We start from the raw sequence: 22,695 nt of genomic DNA on the forward strand, positions 1-22,695 counted from the left end.
AAGATTAGTCAGTGGCAGGACATGGTGAGAATTGGGTCACTAAGTTTCACAAAAGAAAAATTCATTGTGTGGGGACAGAATGAGTTCAATGGTGTCATTAAAATGGAGCTGACAAAAAAGTAAGTAAGGGTGAAGGTAAAGGCAATTTCAAAAAGCATTTTAACACACTTTTTTGGGCAAATTACCTGCTGCATATATGACAGAGAGGACTCAGAAGACACACTTGTTCCGAATCCGATACAATAAAAATAGAAATTGTAATAATGCAAAACCTAAACGATAATACATAAAGTAATGATAAAGTACATGAAGTAACAATGAAATGTCCCACCACTGCCATTTGAGAGTGTTAAGACATGCTTAAACTAACTTCGGATGAATAGTCTAACCACCAATTCGCAGTCACTGCAAGTGAAAGTGGTGCAGCACCACACACAATACCAGAAAACAGTACATTTTAAAAATGACTCTCTCCTCCAGTTAGGACAATGTAATTGGACAATAGTATGAAAGTGGATAAAACCACATTCTGTACATGGAAGCCTGGGACACAGTGCACTCAACCGCATATTCTTTGCTGCAAACATGTAAAAGACCAGTTTCACCCTAAATTTATCTTACACCCTCCAGTCATTTTCCTCCCATTCCAACAGCGGCACCACCACTCCACCCACCCGTCAAAGGATGACATCATATCTGCAACAGCCAGGAGGAGTGACTGACTACATGCCTTGTACTAGAAGGACAGTGTGATGGGACCAGGTAAGTTCATCTGCATTGAATAAACAACTTCTAATAAAAGGTCACTCAAATCAGCTCATCATATTAAGATAATATTGATGTGTTTTGTTTTTTTGTGTTTTTACTGTTGTTTTTTTAAACCGTACCCTAGTGGAAACATTGCAGTATAACCAACCGAAGTCTCACTCTACCCAAAGTAATCAGGATGACTGATTTTGCAAGTAAATATTCTAAGCTCATTTTCCAAATCCAGTCATACAAGGCGCCCCATTAACATCTACTTAACCATTAGCGCCCCCTATTGGTAGGAGAGACAGTGTGACCATAAGTGATGCTGTCAATGGGAAAATGCTCTGTAGTCACAGTTCACTGGGGTACATAATTAATTCACACTTTGAGTGACCAAATATAGATAGATAGATAGATAGACAGATAGATAGATAGATAACTCATCTGTTTGTGCAACATTGCACCAACCCTTACCAAGACAATTTCCTTGTGTATGATAATGTACTTGGGCAAAAAAATGATTTTGATCCAGATTAAATTATGAGAAAGGATCTAGTCATAGTTTTGCTTTGGGTTTTTTGTGCATGTGATGACTATTTACCAGCCGTGAATCCCAGACACCAAATTAACCTGTTATAAGGGATCAAGGCTGAACAATACACCAAAACCAATTATGTCTGTTGTCTGTTCTGGGCAGCTGTAGAAGAAACATGGCGGTGCAACATGGCGGCCTCCGTGAAGCGTACCCGCTCCCTATGCAGATAAAAACGGTTCGTTATAAGGTAAGGCCAACACAACGATTCTTATTTCAATCGGATTGTACAATAATTGAAACATACTTATGCATATTATATTCAATCTCTGCCAAGTCCCTCCCGTAAAGTCAACACGTTTAAAAGTGTGTTTTCCCTAATTCGTTCTCTATTACATTAACAGTGACCCATTACGCATGCATGGTCCATAGCAGTTAAGTGATGGCCATGGAAAGACGTTTTTTCAAACAAATCCAAGCAACGAGCTCCAGTTTCCATCATGCCCACTTGCTTTCTTTGCATATACAGCACTTGCTCCACCAAGCCACTAACCCTTACAAAAAAAAAAGAACCTACATCGCATAGAACAAGACACGTATACGTTTGGAACAACCAACACTTCATCTGGTGAACGTGGTCTCGATGTATTTGAATGATCGGCGCCCACGACCAACGAGCCGGTTAGCATCTTAAGATAGCTTAGCTTCATTCAGCAGGCCTAGCCCTGGCACAACGGTCCTCCCGGTCCTAGGTGGCTCGTCCTTCTCTTAGCTCCATCTAACTCACCTCCCCGGCGGTCGTGGTGGTGGTGGTGGTGCTGGCGGTGGAGGCGGCGCTGGGGGTCGGGGAGCGCTGCAGGGTGACCAGCGCCATGGCTGCTAGCGAGAAGCCGGCGGAGGAGACGCTAGACTGGCTGGAAGAAGTTACAAACGATGGGGAACGGCGTTCGGGGGCCGGCGTGTCTGCAAATGATGTTGTCGCTTCAAACGCCTACACGTCATTTCTTCTTGTTTTGGACGCTGAGCCAGAAGCCAGTGTACGCATTTTGATGAAATTGTGATTATGTTTTTCGATAAACAATGCCCATGTCGTCATTCTTTCAAGAGCCCATCGCCAACTGACGGCTCGCTCGCCAGATAGCCGGGCTGATGGTGCGTTCCATTGAAACTCGTAATTCGGTACAGTCCCCACCTCCGCGCTATGTGTTCTACCGGCTCTGCTCGGGGGGGGGGGGACGCGGAGCGCCCCGCAATGCATTTGTGTTTGTTTGGCAAGTCTGTGCATTCTAAAAGCCACATAACACGCGCTAACGCAGCAAACACGCTACATAGACACAGTCGACTACGTTCACTGTGTCGTCGGTCGTCTCGCCACCGTGTTGCCGTGATCTCCGCTAAACTTATAGGGGTTTATGTTTATTTTTTATTTTTTTTTCCCGAGTTCCGACGGCACTGGAAAGCAGCACGAAATCCCCTCGACCAACCCCGTCGGTTGTTTAGCGGAGACGGGTCCGCTTCGCAGGAAACGTGGTCCGTCTAGAGACCTGTCACAATATCGTTATGGTCACCGTCATCATCGTCCTCCTTCTAGCCGTCATCTTGCATTGCGGTAGTCGCGAGATCCGATAGAGACCATCCCAATCCAACAAATAACATGGAATGCGATTTATTTTATTTTTTTTCTAAACCCCCTGAAGATTAACGACAGACAATGAAATTGTGTTCGTCGCCATCAGTGGATGTACTCAACTTGTGAAACATATCTAAAAACGTGAGCCCACAATCACAACATGCATACTGTATACCGACGCCTCTTGACAAATATTAGTTGATATATTTAAATGTGAATATATCGAAGCACTCAAAATGTATCTTGAAACACATTTATTCCAAACAAATGTCCGGGTCGTTGATTTAAGTGTTTGATCCCGCTTTTGAACGAAATCATTCTAGTAAAAAGTATTTGGAAACCATGACGGGAAATCCAGAATGTCGAATATATTTGATCTCCATGCATGGGAAATACGTTATTATTTTTATACTTTTTTTTTTTTTTTTTGCTGCACGAGGAGGGAGGAACTGTCGAACTATTTAAAACCAGCGCGTTTCTTGCGTGGGCCTGTTTCTTCGACTGAACACTCCGATCGGCCCCGCCTGACGACATTGAGGAGCGATCTCTGTTTAGATCGTTCACTGCGGGTTAAACGCGTACGGGCTTTTCGTGCGCGGACCGCGGGCCCCGCCCACACAAGGGGCGTACGGTCCGACCGCTTGTCACGTGACGAGCGGTGTCTGACTTCTCTTACGCTGCAAATCTGAGGTTGTGTAAACACTGCCTTTCCTGTTCATTTACCAGGTACGTTCCTGCTCGCACCTCTTTCCACCGATACGTTTTTTTTTTGAGAGAGATTTCACCGTTCGACCCTGGCGCCGATCGCCCGTTTCTCTTGAGTTGGCCAACTTTCTTCCACTCTTGCAGGTCTGTGTTGTGTGTGTAGAATTCTTAATTAATGAAGTACTGGATATCCGTGTTGCACTTGTTTCGGCCCTTGTTTTGTGCACCCTGTATCAATAAGACTTTGTTTACTGGGCAAAGTACCTTTTCATATACAAGGAATGCGTCTTGTAATAATTGGTGCATTTTAGACACAGGCGAGTTAACATAAAAAAAAAAAAAAAGGATGAAAGAAAACAATCTCATAAAAAATACAATAAATACAGAATGTGCAAAATGTGCTCCGTGCACCAGATAATAATAATAATAATAATAATTATTATTATTATTATTATTATTATTATTATTATTATTATTATTATTATTATTATTATTATTATATATAATATGTCCTGCAACTTTAATACCACTCATATTAGCTTAGAACAACATACACAACCACACAAATCTAACCCCAAACAACACTCCACCAGTGCAGGGAATGCGGGGCAGGACGGGTTTGGGTCCGGGCGGCTTGCCAATGGTGGCAGGTGGTTTCTGGCCTGCTGCGACCGGGCGGGGAGTGCTGGATGCTTTGTGTCGTGGGTGTGGGCTGCGGTGGGGAAGGCGGCTGATGGCCTTTCTCCCGCTGCGTGGCTTCTCTGATGTCGTCTCATCGCACACCCCCTAGTTTCGACGTTTATCTGTGTCGCCCGCGGTGATTCTACCCCCTCTTGGAGTAGCGATGATGATACGTTGTTCGTAGACCAACACGCGACGACGTGAGATCGTTCTCTTAAGAGGGGGATTGGTGGAGGCGTTGTGTAACAACATTATTATTATTATTATTATTATTATTATTATTAATATTACTATTATTATTATTATTATTATTATTATTATTATTATTAATAATAATAATAGTAATTATTAATATTATTATTATTATTATTATTAATAATAATAATAATAATAATAATAATAATAAATACAGTCCAGTTTAGTCGAGTTAGATACGTATTTACAGTTCTCCGGATTGCGCGCAATGTAGCAGGAGTTACAATTTTTGGATTTTTACGACTACTCATAAACGAACCGTGGGTTTATACGGCATTGGTTCACGATGTTACAAAGTGACTGTGTTCTCATTGTAACGCCGATGTTCCTCAGTTTTCGGTGGGTTCGTAAATCGGTCTACAAATGTAGATCGGTGTAAATCAAACTTGGACGTGTCGTTTCTTGATGAATTTGATGTGTTGATGAAGAAGGAGAGACTGACTCGAGTAAAATAATAGGTTTATTACAAAGGTACAGCATCAGACTGGACTTGCCATGGACGCCCAGGAGAGAACCGAGCCGGATGGATTCTCTTGTCGAATGAAACTCAGGCAGGTGCTTTTATGCTAAGCCAGAGACAACATTGACCCTCTGATTCCCCTACATAGGTCACCGTTCACGTTTTCACCTCCCTTACCACCGGGACCCCTGACAATGGGCTCTGTCTTTCTCTCTTGAGACCCCTGGCACCGTCTGTTAATAATTCTTATTTTATACAATGGGCACTGTCTTGGGACGCTACTCATTCCCAGACACCTCAGATGACAACAAGTTTGAAACGTTCCCAAACATTTTGCTTCATTGGTTTCATCTCCAGTAATGGTGCGGGGTTGTTCCCTCTCTGTTGGGGCTACAGACAACATGTCATCAAACTGCTGCTCTGATACCTCCTGTACAATATCAACTGGTTGGAAACACGTGTCCATAAACGTTTCACGTTGTTGTTTATCAGTTAATGTTTCATCAATATTTTCATCTTCTGAACTTAAAATCTTCATTTTCAGTATTATCAATACACATAGATTCAATATTGTCGTTTGTGGTTTTTGCATCTTCTTCACTTTTGGAAAGAGGATTATTACATTCATTATTAAATTCTACACCCTCTTACCACTTGTTATGTATTCTCAAATACGCCAATGCAGACTTTCAGCTATTTTGGCATCTGGAACGAAAACAAAAACAAGCTATGTAATTACTTTGCATAACAATAATAATAAATACATGTTATTTTATAAATATAATAAATACATGTTAGTTGTAATTAGCACTTCAATGTATTCTTTCTGTTAATAATCTACAATTGGAAAATTCAGTTTAAGAGATTACTTGTCTATATTGTAATGGAAACAACATTTACAGAACTTTAACATTAATTTTGGCATTAGAATTATTATGGAAGAACTTGTCAATACTTAACACTTTCTGTCTTTTCATTTAAATCTTCTATGTTTAGCTGTAGGAAACCGTTTATACATGACGTTTCTTTAAAAAAAAAAACAAATCTTTAAACCAAATCTTATGACTTAGTTATAACTTACATTGTTGTGTGTAAGTACATGTGCAGTCTCAGTGACGGTTGGCATTCGTGTACATAAATTATGACATACAGTATATATTTAGGATTATGTATTCATGGAGATTAACAATTCAAACTTGTGTAATTTTAGTGGTCACTTTTTTCCTTGGATTAAATTTTCAATAATTTAAGTGTCCATGAAATACGAAAAACGTTGTGGTACTTCTGTGAGTAATTACCATTGCATGGCTTCTGTTTTTCCGACGCCTCGCTGGATCTTGAATGCATCACTCAGTCCCACATTCCAGTGGATTGTACTCGACGTGGTGACAAGTTTTTGTGGACTACTTTTAATTGTATTTTTCATTAATCCGACAAAGTAATGGGGACCATGGAGATAAAATATCAAAACTAAACAAAACTAAAATATCCAACACATCTGCTGAAATCTACCCATAAGTATCTATATAAATTCACATGTAAATCAATAGTTGGTAAGGTCGAACAAGTACGGAGTGACCGAGTCTACGCCGCACACTGGACACGGTCTGACTGGATGTTCTCAATCGGAATCTGTACATTTATAATAAATAGTATGATGACGTCATAAAGCATCTTACTATAAATCTCATCTAGATAATTATGTTAACGAATACTGGCATGTCATTTAAGCCAGACTAGTTGAATATTTCGTGACCGTGTTTGTAGGTTCTGCTGAAGTTTGTGTTACAGATAGTTTTAGCCGGGTGGGACATATTTCGGCGTCTGTGATATAGATTAAATTTGGTCGTTTTTTTTCATTAATTCCGGCTCTGTCTGTGGATCGATTTTGATGAAACTTCAACCACAAGGTGTTTGTGACATAGCAGTTCAAACAAGATGTGCAATTTTGTAGGTTCTGCCAAAGTTTGTTTTCCAGTTAGTTTTCCAGATAGTCTTAGATTTCAAAATTCCGAGAAGTTGGATGTTCTATCCACTCCTTTACTGACTGGCAATGCAACTTGGTCGGGTCGCACTGAGGAAAACCTGTCGTGATGGAGGGTTGCTCTTAGTCCGTCGTGTCCGCTGCGAGGTCGGGACGGAGGCATGCTGCTTTTTAAACGTAGATTTAATGTTTTGGAAATAAATTGTGTATAAATAAAGACATGTTTACTTTGATTAAGTATCTTATTTTTCATGTGTTTTTTCCAATCACCGTGGACTTACACCACTGAATGTTCCTCTTGTGTTGTGTAGTTGAAATGTCCCTCAAGAACAGTGTTTGAACAACTACAATCATTCCTGGATCATGCAGTGCGGACACAAAAGAAACGGACGGTTCCTCCAAAGGTTCTTAGTACTTCCTGCGGTGTGAAAACGCCTTCAGTGACCGTTAATAGTTTTTGGGTCTGTAAAACGAAGCATCGGCTCAAGTTGTCTCCCTACGTGTAGCAAACACTATGCAGTCCACAGACTTATATACCTTTGGATGACAATGTCAGAAAGCGCCCCGCTCCTAGAATTAATCAAAATGCGCCAATGTTCTTCTACTTCCGGTAAAATAAAAGCAGTTTTTCACTAATTTCTGCTCCAAATCGATATTGATCAAACTCGAGACTTCTGAAACGTCCCAGTCCTAACGAGACCTCAACCATGTCTGTGCGTAATGTGGCTTTCGTGTTTCAGAGACTTGAAACGACCCGAAAAAAACGATAAGGAGATTAAAAATATAAAATCTGAGCAAAAACAATAGGGCTTCAGGCCTGTAGACTGGACCCCCAATAATAATAATAATTAATACAGCTGCAGGCAGCAATACACAGGGTCCAGTATTGACACCAATTGCGATTTTTCGAATTTCCAGGGAACGTAGCAACAATACGTGCTGTGAACTATGTGAACTGGGATCACCTGGGTGGGGCTTTATAAAGTTACCCAAGTTCTTACTCTCTCTCTCTCTCTCTCTCTCTCTCTCTCTAAATTACGAAGATGATCCAGGAAGTGCGATACAGGTCATTGCAGTTAACAGTCCGGTCTGCCAGACAGTTAATTGCACTATTGCACCCTTGTACCCAGCGCAATCTGTCTGCATGGGGCCTATGCAGCATGCGCCTGCTCCAGACAACCCCCCCCCCCCCTCTCTCGCTCTCTCTCTCTCTCTCTCTTTTATCATTGGTTGTAATATGCAATTAAACGCTGCATTTGGACCCAAGGTACAGGAAGTCCTATCCCAGGTCTGACTTGTCACTTGTGATATTTCTACGTCCGCAAACCTTTTTTGGTCCCTTTTCCCTATTTCAGAGAGGATATCCCGGTGAAGAAATGCGTGTGGCAGTGATCGGAGCTGGAGTCATCGGTCTGTCGACAGCCCAGAGCATCTACGAGCAGTTCCACTCCATCGTCAGTCCTCTGAGCATCGAGGTGTACGCGGACCGCTTCACGCCGCTGACCACCAGCGATGGAGCCGCCGGTTTCTGGCAGCCATACCTGTATGACAAGGGGAACGTTCAGGAGACGTAAGTAATGTTTTCCGTTGCGAAGTGTACTTTAAACCAGTGGTTCTCAAACGTCTTCTTTAGTAGTGTACCGCACCAAAGATTGTGTTCGAAGATGTCTTTTTTCACCCGAGGACCCCCTTCACTGGACAAAACATTTTTGGGAGGGGGAAAAGAAAATGAACATAAATGATGTAGTGTGCGTGCGTGGTATTTGGCAGTGTTGGCGTGAACATTTAAAGGGGGGGCTGCAGATCCTTAAAATGCAGTGAGAAACATGGCCCTGTCCTTCACTTCACAACACTGACGAAACGTTGGTGTTTGGGGCGTTCGCTTTCTATTTCATGGATTCTCATTCTTTCCCATTGTTTACAGTTCTGCGTTTCAACCACTTTCTGTTTTTCGTTTTTTTTTCTTTTTTTCCGTCCTTCAAAACTCACGGTGCAGGCGGCGAGCTTGACTGAGCATATGCGTTTTTTCGCAAAGACGCAGCCTATTGAACTGGAGCCTGACATTGCCAGATCAATTTGCACATGCGATTAGACAATTAGTCCTGAACAATTAGTCTGGAATCTCTCTATTTTCCATTTTCAACAAAACGTGACGTAGCGCTGAGCGGCGAAAAAAGGCGATCAGCGAGGCCAGTTGGTTAATAACATTTTTACCAAATTCTGTTGGAAGTACTGCAAACAATGTTATCAACAAAAGCTTATGTGCAGTTGTTTGTTCTTCTTTTGGAGAAAATATACCGTCCAGTTTGTTTAATCATTTCAAATGAAGCAAATGAAACATGAGCTGCAGATTCCTCTGGTTCCCAGACTCATCGTACTTGTGTTCGTATACAGATGATATTAAGCTAAACTATATATAAACCATTATTTTTAAAAGTAAAACGTTTTAAGCAATGATCTGATTACCCTCTGCGGTCATCAAAAGTACCACCATTTGAGGAACACCTTTTGGAGGCATCACTTTAAGTGTTGTATGTTGTTTGCCTTTTAGAAAATGGAATAAAGAGACATTTGACTATCTGCTCAGCTGCCTCAGTTCACCAGAAGCGGTGAAGATGGGTATATTTCTTCAATCTGGGTACAACCTCTGCACCGAGCCTTCCCCAGTGAGTTGGGCTTTTATTCATCGACAATGTTCTGTTGTACAACTAGGAAAAGGGGCTTTTATGCAGAAATAACAAATGCTCTTGAATTGATTAAAAATAAATTATAATTAAAAGATCTGACCATAACCTTGCTTTTGATTTATACATAATCAGAACTCAAATGACACGTCCACGTAGTCTGAGTTAAACACAATGACGAGTGGCGGAGTGCGGATTAATGTTTACCCAAAATGGGGGTAATGCTTTGTTTTTACAAAGAACTGTTTGCAGACACGAGTGAGTGATAGATGGAAAGATTTTTACAATGTTCATGTATCAAAAAATGCAAAGTACGCCAGAAGTCCTGGACCGTGGCCGATGACTTTGTCTTCATTGCAGGAGCCCTCATTTAAAGATATCGTTCTCGGCTTCAGACAACTCACAAAGCGAGAGCTTGACCTGTTCCCTGGATACAGGTAAATAAACGTACGGCTGAGGCCAATAACAACCCTGGGTTAATATATCGTATAATGCAGCGTCTCAAGCAGCCGTCGTTCTTGCACTCACTGCCATTCTCTTTTCTAATGTTGCAACATTTCAGCTATGGGTGGTTCAACACGGCACTCATGGTGGAAGGGAAAACCTACTTGCCTTGGCTGATGGATTGGTGGGTCATTTACTTGTATTATGATTTATTTTATCACAGCGATGGGATCATATAGCTTAATTCTAGCGAGACATTTTATTTGAAGTAGATTTCACAAGTTGAAAGTAATAAATGTTACATGGCTGAGCACAGTGTATAAAGTGATTACTGGAACATTTATTACTCAGTAATATTGCCAGGGACGATGTTCACTGTAGATAGTGCGCTTTTTATATCCTTATCGAAGGTCAGCTAGTTCAGTTTGTCAGAAAAATCTTGATGTGTAATACTCGGCAACGCTCATCACATTAATTATTGGGATGCGATACTTCAGGAAAGACGCAAATGTAAAATGCAGATAAATTGAAATGGCCTTTAAATTTGACTGCTCATAATACTTATCCTTAAGTGTTGCATTCATCTTAGGTTGCAAAAGAGAGGTGTGAAATTTCACCAGAGGAAAATAGAATCCTTCAGCAAGGTTCGTTTGGATTCTTCAAAGTGAAACTGGCATTTTTCTACATGCTGTAGCTCCTGATCAATGGTGCTTGGTTTTTTTTTTTTCTTTCGGTCGTTTTGTTTAGCTGGCTGAAACTGGGGCAGATGTCATAATCAACTGCACTGGAATAAAATCGGGAGAACTGCAGCCCGATCCAGAGCTCACACCGGGCCGAGGGCAGATAGTTAAGGTGAGAGCAGCAACTTTAAAAGCCTGGTTGATGGATAATGGTGAGTGTTTTTATGAAGGTGTATTTCTCTCTTTCAGGTTGACGCCCCATGGATGAAGCACTGGATTATCACCCACAGTTCCAACGGGGGAGTGTATGATTCACCATATATCATCCCAGGGTAAATTTTAACACCTACTGTTTTGCCTGCATAATGGTCCCTGTTGCGGTCTTTATTTTATGTAATGCATTCTGGTGGTCTGAGATTGTTCCTTTACTATGATGAAAGAGACAATTCTAAATTGTTGTCCAATAATCATCCCGTAAATTTGACAGTAGGGTAAGTTATATATTTTTACTTCTGTGTACTACAACAGCCTTGATCGATGTGCTGTGGTGGCCCACTGCCACAGTACTGAGATGGGTGACGTTGACCGTATAATTAATTTACAACTGAGCGACACAAACAAAAAGTTGCTCAGTTGACGGTACCTTCCTGTCTGCAGGAGCCGTGTAGTGACTGTAGGGGGAGTGTTCCAGCTGGGAAACTGGAGCGAAGCCAGCAATTCCACTGACCATAAGAAAATCTGGGACGAAGCCTGTAAACTTGAGCCAAGTCTCAAGGTGAGATGAGTTTGTTTCAAAATGGAAGTAAAATGGCTTTTTCTCAGCAGTAGTAATTAATTGATGATTCCTCTCTGGCTCTGAAGTAGTCAGCCGTATGCATTTGATTCAGGCAGTGTTCAAGGCCTGTACATCAGTAGTTTTCAACAATTTTGTTGTCAAACCACATTTAAGTGGCTTTCAATGCACTTAAAGGCCAAACAATCTTTGTATGATTTTAAACAAGTTGTTGGACTTATATCATTGTGGTTAAATTGCATCTGTCCAAAGAAACCCATAGTATTTTTGGGATGAAAAAGCGGTCACTTCATCCTTTCACCATCATGGAATGATCACAAACAGATTTGAAAGTTTAGTTCCACAGTCATTTATTTGACATTTTCACCAAATAAGTCAAAACTGAAAATTCCATATAATTTTTCTCCCTGTATGAAAAGCATATTGCATGGCCATCTGCTCTGATATTAATATTAATTTTATCAGCATGCCAGAGTCGTAGACGACTGGGCGGGCCTCAGACCTGTTCGCAACAAAGTGAGACTGGAGAGAGAGGCGGTCCAGTCTGGACCAAATGTAATAGAGGTAAGCCACAAACGCCTTGAGGATTCTTGATACTTATATTTTCTTGTGAAGTTAAATCATTGTTTGCCTGGACTTGCACGGTGGGGTGCTGACACCAACATGCCTATCATCCAGGTGATACATAACTATGGCCATGGAGGTTTTGGGCTCACCATTCACCGAGGCTGTGCTCAGGAGGCAGCAAGGCTCTTTGGTCAGATTGTGGAACAGAAAGGCCGAGGGCCAAAAGCTCGCTTGTAAAGCCGTCTTGTGTTACTATTGACGAAACACAAATAACACCACTGTATCCTGGCCATTGCAGATTAACAAATATAAAACAAACTTTTTAAAATTGCTCTTAACACCTTACTATTTAATCGTTCCATAGAGATAGTACTGTTGTTATCAGGTATTGAATAAAAGTTGACTCATTGACAGAGTGAAAAAAATTCATAAACAGATGTTATAGATGTTCACAATAATTGAAACAGAGTAACTAATGGAAGTCATTCAATGTTTAGTAAGAACTGGTATGATTCCACCACTCCTTTTTTTTAAAGATAATTTACTGCTGTATTATATATGTGTGTGTGTGTGTGTGTGTGTGTGTGTTTGTGCGTGTGTATGAATATTGTTATGGTAAGTTTAATTTAGAATGATTTAAATGTAAATTTAATACAACACAGACAATTAATACTGTTATATAATTCTAGAAACCAGAATCGCCTGGTCGAATTTAATCGAATTGTGGCGCCGCCCGTTGCGGTCGCCTGCGCGAGTGCCTCCATGCATTGCAATGACATTTCACTGCATATATGTATAAACATATTGTATGTGACAAATAAACCTCTTGAATCTTGAATCTATGCGTCCACCTCCAGAGCATGTATGACTGTATGGATATGTATGTGACAACTAACCTCTTGAATCTTGAATCTCTTGAATTATTCAAAAATCTGTGCACAGACACTTAAGGTAGCACAAACAGCCAGTTAAAGGTGCTAACAGCCAGTCAAAGGTTTGCTGTGCCAGTGCTAGGTTCTTAAAATGATACCTGTGGCAGTTCCCCCGCCACATGCCCCCCAAAGTGGCTCTTCCCGGGCTCCCCGACACAGAGACACAGGCGTTGGTGTTGAAACCTAGCAGTTTATTGTGGGCAAGACGGGCAAGATGGAACAACCCCGGAGCAGATGGAAACATGTTATGACAAGGGCTCCTTCTGTGTGTGGGGAAGGGTGATTTAACCTGTGCTTGTCGATTGCTCTGACGAGCAACAGGCGTACAGCAACCCCTGATCGCGGGCCCAATTACCTAGACAGGTGTGGCTGCTTAAACCACACAACATACGCACATGACCAAACTGAGACCAGGGAGACTCCCTTGCCCGAAACATTCTACCCCCCCCCCCCCCGCCAACCAAGCAGAGAAGAAAAATAATAAAAAACACAATAAAATCCCTGGACTCTGAGACAGGGTTCTCATACCTTAAATAAACAAAAGTGTCCAACAATACCAGTCCCCTTTCTCGGAGACCGACAGCATGGTCCATGGGCGACCCTCTCCAACGGCGATGAAACAGACTTACCCCTCCTCCCATCCGGAGCATGGGGCCTTGGGCTGCTGTGGTGGCTGCTTGGAGGTGTAGCTAGCTGCACACGCTTCCCCTCGGTGGCTGCTGCGGCTGCTTCTCCCCCTGTCCTCCGCTGGCCATCCGCTGCGTGCTGCTGCTGCCAGTCGGGAGAGGGCTGCTACTGCGGCCGTCCTTCAACATGCTGGTGGCTCCAGTGCGTCTTCGGCCAGCCCTTTTGTCTCCCTTCCCTGTTTGGGTGCCAGTGTGGCAATTCTCCTGCTACACGCCACCCGACTGGCTTTGCTAGGGCTCCCCGACACAAGTCATGGGACATGATGGAGCAAGATGGAACATGCCTGGACCAGATGGAAACATGTCATGACATGGGCTCCTTCTGTATGTCTGTGTGTGTGTGGGGGGGGGGGGGGGGGGGGGATTTAACCTGTGTTTGTTCATTGCTCTAGTGAACAACAGGCGTACAGCCACCCCTGATCCCAGGCCCAATTACCTAGACCCAAGACAGGTGTGGCTGCTTAAACCACACCCACACCACAATACCTTTCAGTGTTTTTCATACAACATCTCAAAATCACTGCACTGTACTCTACATCAACTGTAAAGACAACCAAACAATGTGTTAATAAAACATTTATAAAAATCAAAAATCAATCCAATAAAATAATGTTCATGAAAAATCCATGTAAAGCAAATTCATTGCACAAGACGGAAGGACAGACTGTTTACAATGTTAAAATTCACTCTGATACTGTTTCATTTTAAGGTCCACTTACATCCATTTTAATTGACGCTCTAACCCACATTTCCTCTGCCTCTGTTTTAACAGAAACATTCACACAGAATATGACGCATTGTGACAATAATGTGCAAACAATGTGCCAACTAACTTCTTTGCTGTACAAAATTGTTACTTAAACACAGGGAAATAATATGGAATATAAATACGAAAACACTGACTTACGCACACTGTGATGTCCATGACTTGCTAATTAGTGCCTTCACAGAAGTGCATCCTGAGCTGTCCCAGACGTCATTTTAATCACATGGTCTGATGATTATATGCTGTTAACTGCCATTCCAACCACCCACTCCAGACGGGGGTTGCTGCTATTGTAATACTGGAGGCAATTGATGTACATAATATAATCTCTTGACTCTCATCTCTGTGTATCTAACATTTAAAGCAGCTGTTTTAGGTAGGTAAATAATGGTAAATACGCCTCTCACCCATAAATGGAATAGGGCCACTGTTTTAAGGCTCTTTGAAAACATAAGTACACTGAAATGTAATGTTTTTTTTATCTAACTCTTTGTCCCTGCTTGCTTCTCTCACAATGTCAAAGTGGAATTCATTATTGCCACCGGCATTTAATCCCTTTCAAGAAGCCTTTACATTTTGTGACCTCTGAAACGACCAAATTTGCAGTCATCATACATGGCAAAAATACTGGAAGTAATGGTGGTTGAAGACTTTACTTATAGTGACATGTTTTTTTTCTGAAACACTGTGCTGGCTGGTTCTCTGTAGTCACTGTGGCACCTATACACAAACAGTCTGGAGACCATCAAGAAAACCAGGTTGTTTCGACTCTCGCCTCCTCTTTACTCCGACCACACCCGCGCCACACAGCCTGTTCTCAATTCTGGGAGCTAGAGCTGGAGTGAGGGATGCCGCCTGGGCTATGTGCTCGGCCCATCATTTCCTGACCCCACTCGCGGTGGCTGGACTCTTGGAGCCCTCTGCCCGTCGTCTCGATTGGCAGCGCACATGAGGCGATGGCGGCCAACAGGCAGCAGCAGCAGTAGACAGACAGTGTCAGGTAAACCGAAGACTCCAGCATCACCTGCGGGACAAAGACCGGGAGCAGAAACAAACGTTACTTTGGTAATGTCATCTGTTTTGTACATCGTAGTGAAAAGCAAATGCATGTTTGATGCTTGGTGAGATATACCTGTGCAACGAATGGGGTGATAAGGGCGCCAACTCTGGCCATTCCACTACTTGTTCCCAGACCTAAAGCTCTGGTTGCTGTTGGGTACACCTGAAGAGTTGTTTTTTAAAATGGAAGGATTGCATTGTCAGCTTTCGCTGCTCATTTTCCAACAGTTGAGAAAACCCGACCACAAACATTAACAGCTCATTGTCTCACTTCCCTGAAACACCAAGTGTCACCAATAGTAATATTAGGAATGAATTACACTGAATGAATGCAAGCACTGTGTTGCTTCAGCTTACCTCCGGTGTGTATACATAGGCAGCCTGAAAACCTCCTGCAATGAACGCCCGAGCAATAAATATCAACACTGTCATGGACGTCCTGTAAGAGAAAAATGGAAGCATTTGTTTTAGTGAATATGGTCAAATCAGACATTCTTGGAAGCACTAGTGAGCAACAAATTTCCCTTAGACTATGTCTGTCATTCAGATTTGTCTCACCTCCCGACGCAGGCGTAGAGGGGAATAATACAGAGAGAGAAGACGAAGAAGCACAAAGCCATGGTCTTCCTCCTTCCCAGGCGATCAATAGCCCACAACGTCACCAGCAGGCCTGCTCGACATGAAATTAACTGGCTATAGGTTCCCAGAAATTCAGGTGACACGAAGCTAATTGAAAATAGATACTGGAAAATAAATGAATAAATCCTTTGATAAAGTCATTACAAAACTATTCACTGATGTGTACCTGGGAATTCAGAGAGGGTGGTCCACAACAGATCCTTATAGTCATCAGAGTTGAGGTATTTACACTCCAAACTGCAACGAGGTTCCGCCTTACTGTTCTTAGACACTAGATGGTGGTATAACACAACAATCAGCTCAGGCGTAAACGATGAAGGTATTGTACAAATACAACTGAGCACCTGTGACAGCGGAATTTGTAGTTGTAGAAAATAGTTACACATGCGTATGAGTAAATTTGACCGACCTTTTTCGTGCTAGACAGAACGAACCCCCCACCCCTTCTAAAGGCAAAGAAAACCTCCCAATTGAAATGCATTGGTTTACATTTCGTTCTGTGAAGCATGAAAAAAAACGATTGGAGGCTGGAGTTTTTAATGTTTTGGCGCCCGAACAAGCTCCTTTGATTTCCCAAAAGGGTTCTCTGATCGCTGAACAGTGTCCACCCCTGGCTCTACAGGTGCACAAAGCACCTTCGTTACACATTTCGCCGAGATACATGACGCAAAAGGGAGAGCGTGCGGGACTTGTCATTTGCGGGTGAAAAAGCAGCGTTTGAGAATTGTAGCAGCAGATTCGAGCGGTTGCCATTATTGACTTGTGTCAAAAGCTCAAGAAAAAATACATAGGGGTGTTTGAATGTGTTTTGCACCATGTTCACTGCAGCAAGTATAGCAAAAAATGTGAGCGTATGAGTTTCTTAATTTGGGATTTGTAGGATGGGATTTGTGCACCTGCAAGGAAGAATTTGAGAAGGCGTCTGTTGTGTTTGTGGGTAGAAAGAAATTTGTCATGTTTCAAATTTACTGATTTATTTATTTTTTTAACCTGTGCTGTCAGCATGCTGGGCCTACAACACAGAGTATTTGTATGCCATTGCATTCAGGACACAGTTAGTCTGCAAGTGGGGTTCAAGTTCTCAACCTGCAATGCAACTCTTTATTAATTCTGAAATCGTCAAGAATTGCTGCAATAACTCCTGTAGAATGATAAGAGCACAGTTTTTGGTTATGGAGAACCACCATCAACCCCCTCTTTGGAGAACTATTTATCATGTTTGGGTCTATAACCAACTGATCACTACTCCAAGAGGGGGAGAATCACCACCGGTGAGACAAATAAACCTAGAAACAAACAACATTTACACAAAAACATGAACATTGGATGACAACATTTTTTAAAAAACAGTCAATTAGGTCCAGGAAACCTGAACTACAACTGGTCACGTGGCCTCTTCCTGTCATAAATATGGCAGCAAATGAGGGAGGAAAGGAGAGGAATGCAACCAGGAGGGTGCTGGGGTGCACTTGAAGCAGGTGTGGTGGTGTGTGTGTGTGTGTGTGTGTGTGATGAGACCGCCTGTGTGTGTGTGTGTGTGTGTGTGTGGCCAGTGGGCCATGGAGCAACCCCCATGCCCAGCCCTGAGGAGCATGACCCAGTCCCAGGGAGCACGAGGAGACCCCGCCGGAGCATGAGGAGAGCCGCCAGAGCACAAGGAGACCCCGCTAGCATGAGGAAACCCCGCTAGCACAAGGAGGTCCAGCAAGGAGTGCTAGAGCACGAGGAGACCCCGCCAAATTTACTTCAAATTTACTGATCCACATGTGTGACTCATTTCTACAACCTCAATTCCACTGTCACATGGGCTGAGTTGTTTTTATACAATAATACCTTCATAGTAAACCAACAATGGCCCTTATTTTTGTAGTTATTACATAAAGTAAATCACTAAAAGTAGTCTCATCTATTCTTGAATAGTTCAATACTCAAATTTCATTTTCATTTTGCATCTAACCATTCCACGGAAATTAAATACTTAATGGATTTCTTGTGAGGTCAAGAATAAAATCCCTGCCTTTTTCGGCCTAAGAATTTAAATTGCATGTCCTTGAGGGTATTTCGGTGTGAAGGCTCATGATGACATCACAGGAGCAGTGACTCACCTCCACAGGCCCCCCCCTCCTGGAACAGCTCCGTGGTGAGCAGCACCAGCCCGTAGTAGGAGAACGCATTAGAGAACCTGAGAACACAAACCGGGGCCATCGGTCTGGATTACTAATATTCTAACGTGTTGAAATTGTGAAAGACCGGTCAGATATAATAATTACTATTGTTTACCAAATAAACCACAGCAGAACAGTGGTCCAGCGGAAATGGGATGAAAACAAATCTTGAATCTTGCCTCGATCTTCCTGAATCAAAGACAAACAAAGGGTAAATAATATGAATAATGAAGGTAAACGTTTTACATAGGAAGGAAGGTATGAGCTATATTACATCTGTTAAAGATGGAGTTTACCTGTCTGGCAGCTATAAGTTTTCCCAAAGGCATGGGGGCCCCATTCTCTGTCGCTATACGTTTTAAGGTGGCCAGAGCCTTCTCCTGGTTCCCCGTCAATACGTCATATCGAGCGCTCTCTGGAAGCCACTGTTCCCCACACCACACCCAAAAACTGGTCGGTCAGTTGCATGTAATACTGGTAGTTTAAAAAACAATCATCTGAAAGACAGTATCCAACATACAACTACCAATGAACTGTTACTCACAAAAGAAAAGATGGCAAAGATGACCAAAGGAATGGTGGAGAGGGCCAGCAGCCAACGCCAGCCCAGGGTGGGCATGACCAGGATTGCTAACAGCACCTCAAACACAGTGCCCAGTGCCCAAAATATCTGCAAGTCAGATCAATTAACACTGAAAATGGACGTTGCATTTTGCTTTTTCATGTGGAGGATACTTGAAAATCCTCGGTGGCTGGATGACAGGTGGGTGAATCACATACCTCGATCAGCAATATGCATGTAGCTCTGGATCTCATTGGAAGAAATTCAGCATACAGCGTGACCCTTGTTCGCATAGAAACCAACAGTTAAACATCCTCCCAAATCATTAAAATCCTATTCTTAGAGGGTAAGAGGAGGGGTACTTACGACTGCGGCGCTCCTCCGATGCCAAAACCTACAAGTGCACGAAGGAAGAGGATCCAGCCGTATATCGGTGCGAAGGCACTCATCAGGCCATAGAACATTGTCCAGAACACACTCAGCTTCAAACCCTTCAGTCACAGACAAATAAGAGCATGTGTCAACATGAGGTTATGTATATGCAGTGGGTGTGTTATGAATTATTTTGGTTACTATCAATAGAAAATGTCATAGTTTAGATAATAATTTAGACTGCAGGTATAATTTCAATGTAATTACTGCTCACAGATTTACACAATAGATGATCTATGCCTTAGAACTTACTGTTTTTCTCCCATACTTGTCAGATATGTTTCCCCAAAGGGAGGAACTGATCATCATGCCAATAAACACTGCCTGGATTGAGAAAAGAGAGGTGAATGGAAAATTCTGCCCAGAAAAAGGAATAGCCAAATGATACGATGTGTGTATTGCCTCACAAACGTTTACCAGCAAATACTTTTTTCACAATTTTATTTTATTCACAATTTGGTGTAGACACACTTAAAAATAAAATCATGCTATTAGGAATATTACACAAGTAAGCAGATACAAAAACAATGCAAGAACAGAACTAAACAAAAAACAGTCTGTACAGATTGGTCTTAAACAGTTTTTTTGTTTTTTCTTTAATGTGTCAAGAGAGTCCAGAGATCTTAAGTCAAGAGGGACCCAGAGTTTAGGACCAGGTCCCCTCTGTTTTTTATATAGACAGAGGGACAAAAAACCTTGGTGGGGTTCTATAAAAGTGATCGCGATCATTTTATGTTTAATTCAAAAATTTAATGGGAAGCCAATGTAAGGAAGCCAAAATGGGGCAAATATGAGACCTGTTATTATATCAAAAACAAAAAATGTTATTTACGAATTCAAAGCAAAATATTGTAAGAAAGGGGTTGATGTTGGTGGTTAAATCCATGCTAAAATAAAAGCAATGGAGAAAATAGTCTATATGCCTATTTCAAAGGAATTGGGCCATTTGGCAACTTGTATGTTTACATGCATGCGCTATCCATTTCCATGCCTTTTCATCTTATAACACAAACTCAAATCCCTTTGTTGACATATCAGAGTCATTACCGAAGTTAGTAATGCCACCTCCAAGCTTGGTAGTCTCCATTCACAGTGCAGCTGTGGGGCCAAGATGCTAAGAATCATCATCTCCATAGCATCAGCCATCTGCACAATCCGCCATCAGGAAAAAAAACAAGAGGCCACACAATAACCATTTAGCAAAAGGAACCCATAACCTTCCACCAATGGTGGATCTTTTATGTAGTCAAATATTTCTTATGGACTTCTCACCCAGGACAGACCAGTAAGGATCGAGAGTTTCCATTGAAACGTCCCAAAGCCTATGGCTTCTACAGCATCTTCAACCATGAACGTGTCTAAGAAAACAAGAATATGTATATCATCAAAGCAACAACATATTTAACTTGAGTTCATATCTAAATGTAGATATCAAAGAAAACAATTCATCAGTGTCGCGTTACGGCGTCAGCTCTGTTGTTCTGTACCATCGGTTGGATTAGCAAACTCTCTGGGTACTGGTGTTCCATCTGCAATGGCCACAGACTCAAGGCCAGGGTGCTCTGCGCTGATCGCAGCCTCCTGCTCCCGATTCTCAACTTCATCCCCAGAGCGCGTGCTCTCGCCCGTACGGCGGAACTTGACAACGCTGCAGGAAGGAGGCCAAATATGATTTTTAACACGCACAGTCTGTAGACCTGACCAAGAATGGATGGGCTTTATGGACAGTTAGTCGTTCATCATCACAGCCAGTTCACCCCAAGGAGGTGTGCATCAATGAGAGCCAAGGGCTGTTGCCTATAGGAAATATAAGCTGGGTGTAATGTTGGTGAAGGGGCAGCGGCGTTATACTTTATATCCTCATATAAAGCAATTTGAACATTAATCTAATCTCTTTAGCAAGTGTGTATTGCTTGCAATATCCCCTCACTCAGGGAGAAAGGCTGCAGTGGAGCATGTTACTGATATCTTAATGACTGTAGTTGCACATGATGCTTGCCAAGTGGAAGGTCAGGAGCAGCAGACCATCTTATTTGATGGATACAGAAGGTGCAGCTTATAACGAAAGGCACAATTTTCAGTTTCAAAATCTGCGAGTGTGCGCATATTTATAAATACGATGACTTTTGCTTTTTTTTTTTTTTTTGACAACCCTGGTTTATTTCTACTCCAATGAATAAACGTTTAAAAAAAAAATGTGATTATTATTGCTAGTCCAACTAGCACAGTATTTTGATAGTCAGTTTGCTCTCCACGCTCAAGGTCTTCGTGGTGGCATGAAAATGATATTAGAGTATAGCTATTATAGCATATTACAACGCGGCGGATTTAAGGAGTAGTTCAATACATTTATGAATTGATACTAAAACCCCGCACACCTGTACAAAGTACACAGTGCGCACACGAAGACGTACTGGTCGCTCGATATCGTGAGGCAAATGCGTAAAATAAACTGCGCCGTCAGTGAGGAGCCGCGACGGTTCTTAAGATAAAAAAAAAAAAAGCCCAACACAGAACCCAGAACGTGCCCAGGGAGTTGGATCAAACCCGGTCCGCGCTGCGAGTCATGACACGAGCGTTCACATTTCAACACATTACCCCCGAAATTCCGAAGCCAGCAAACTCGTCAAGCGCGCACCAGCGGCGACAGGGGGCCGAGAAACATGATATAACGGAACAAATGCAATAATAATAATTAAAAAAAAAAAAAACAAATGTAAAAAAGCGTCCGTTTGCAAGGCGTTGGTTACTTACGGGAGTTGTCTCAATTGAAACAAATCATCGTCCATTGTTTTTAGATTAACGGGCCGACGCTCTGTGCCGCCTCATCGCAATTACATGATCACAACAAGCAGAGATTTCAGCAGCACCACGGACAGAGACTCGTCCTGGCGGTCAGCTGCCAGCCAATCAGAGGCTTTCAATCGCTCTGTCGATCAGCTGGCAGCCAATGAGAAGCACTGGTCTGGCAATCAGCGGGCGGCCAATGAGAAGCCTTCTTGGGCTGGCTGTCAGCCGGCAGCCAATGAGAAGCTTTCAATCGCGCTGTCGGTCAGGCTGGCAGCCAATCGGCAGCATTGGTCTGGCAATCAGCGGGCAGCCAATTAGAAGCCATCTTGGTCCGGCAGCTAATGAGAGCCCTTTTCGGTCTGGCAGCTAACTGGCAGATCATGAGAAGTCTTCTCGGTGTGGCGGTCAGCTGGCAACCAATGGGAAGCCTCGTCATTCTGGCAGTCTGCTAGCACCCAATGGAAAGCCTTCGGGGTCTTGCAGCCAATGAGAAGCCTTC

The 22,695-nt window shown here is 42.5% G+C and overlaps 2 protein-coding genes across 2 annotated transcripts; one reads left to right on the forward strand and one right to left on the reverse strand.

Annotated features, from left to right (window-relative positions):
* The first annotated feature begins 3,559 nt into the window (after positions 1 to 3,559).
* Positions 3,560 to 12,935, forward strand: LOC307232733 (D-amino-acid oxidase-like). The gene is made up of 11 exons (XM_080003870.1): positions 3,560 to 3,638; positions 8,353 to 8,567; positions 9,549 to 9,663; positions 10,042 to 10,118; positions 10,244 to 10,309; positions 10,715 to 10,769; positions 10,873 to 10,977; positions 11,055 to 11,137; positions 11,463 to 11,580; positions 12,064 to 12,162; positions 12,277 to 12,935. The coding sequence occupies exons 2-11, from the start codon at positions 8,374 to 8,376 to the stop codon at positions 12,400 to 12,402; spliced, it is 1,038 nt and encodes a 345-aa protein (XP_079859996.1). The 5' UTR covers positions 3,560 to 3,638; positions 8,353 to 8,373; the 3' UTR covers positions 12,403 to 12,935.
* Positions 12,936 to 15,366: 2,431 nt separating this feature from the next.
* On the reverse strand, positions 15,367 to 22,195 carry svopa (SV2 related protein a; the record flags this gene model as incomplete). The annotated part of the gene is made up of 16 exons (XM_080004362.1): positions 15,367 to 15,573; positions 15,682 to 15,771; positions 15,966 to 16,047; positions 16,167 to 16,278; positions 16,414 to 16,518; positions 18,353 to 18,429; positions 18,528 to 18,601; positions 18,709 to 18,837; positions 18,957 to 19,082; positions 19,193 to 19,256; positions 19,341 to 19,465; positions 19,659 to 19,730; positions 20,454 to 20,552; positions 20,679 to 20,764; positions 20,894 to 21,054; positions 22,161 to 22,195. The coding sequence occupies 16 exons, from the start codon at positions 22,193 to 22,195 to the stop codon at positions 15,367 to 15,369; spliced, it is 1,644 nt and encodes a 547-aa protein (XP_079860488.1).
* Positions 22,196 to 22,695: the final 500 nt, after the last annotated feature.

The sequence above is a fragment of the Zeus faber genome, assembly GCF_960531495.2.
Source record: "Zeus faber genome assembly, chromosome: 7".
In the NCBI taxonomy this organism is placed as follows: domain Eukaryota; kingdom Metazoa; phylum Chordata; class Actinopteri; order Zeiformes; family Zeidae; genus Zeus; species Zeus faber.

What these genes read in the sequence shown, in the direction of transcription:
- LOC307232733 (XM_080003870.1), top strand. Translation starts at nt 8,374, where the DNA reads ATGCGTGTGGCAGTGATCGGAGCTGGAGTCATCGGTCTGTCGACAGCC. An exon ending in GACCTGTTCCCTGGATACAG is followed by an intron (nt 10,119 to 10,243) that starts GTAAATAAACGT and finishes GCAACATTTCAG; the next exon opens with CTATGGGTGGTTCAACACGG. An exon ending in GCCGAGGGCAGATAGTTAAG is followed by an intron (nt 10,978 to 11,054) that starts GTGAGAGCAGCA and finishes TCTCTCTTTCAG; the next exon opens with GTTGACGCCCCATGGATGAA.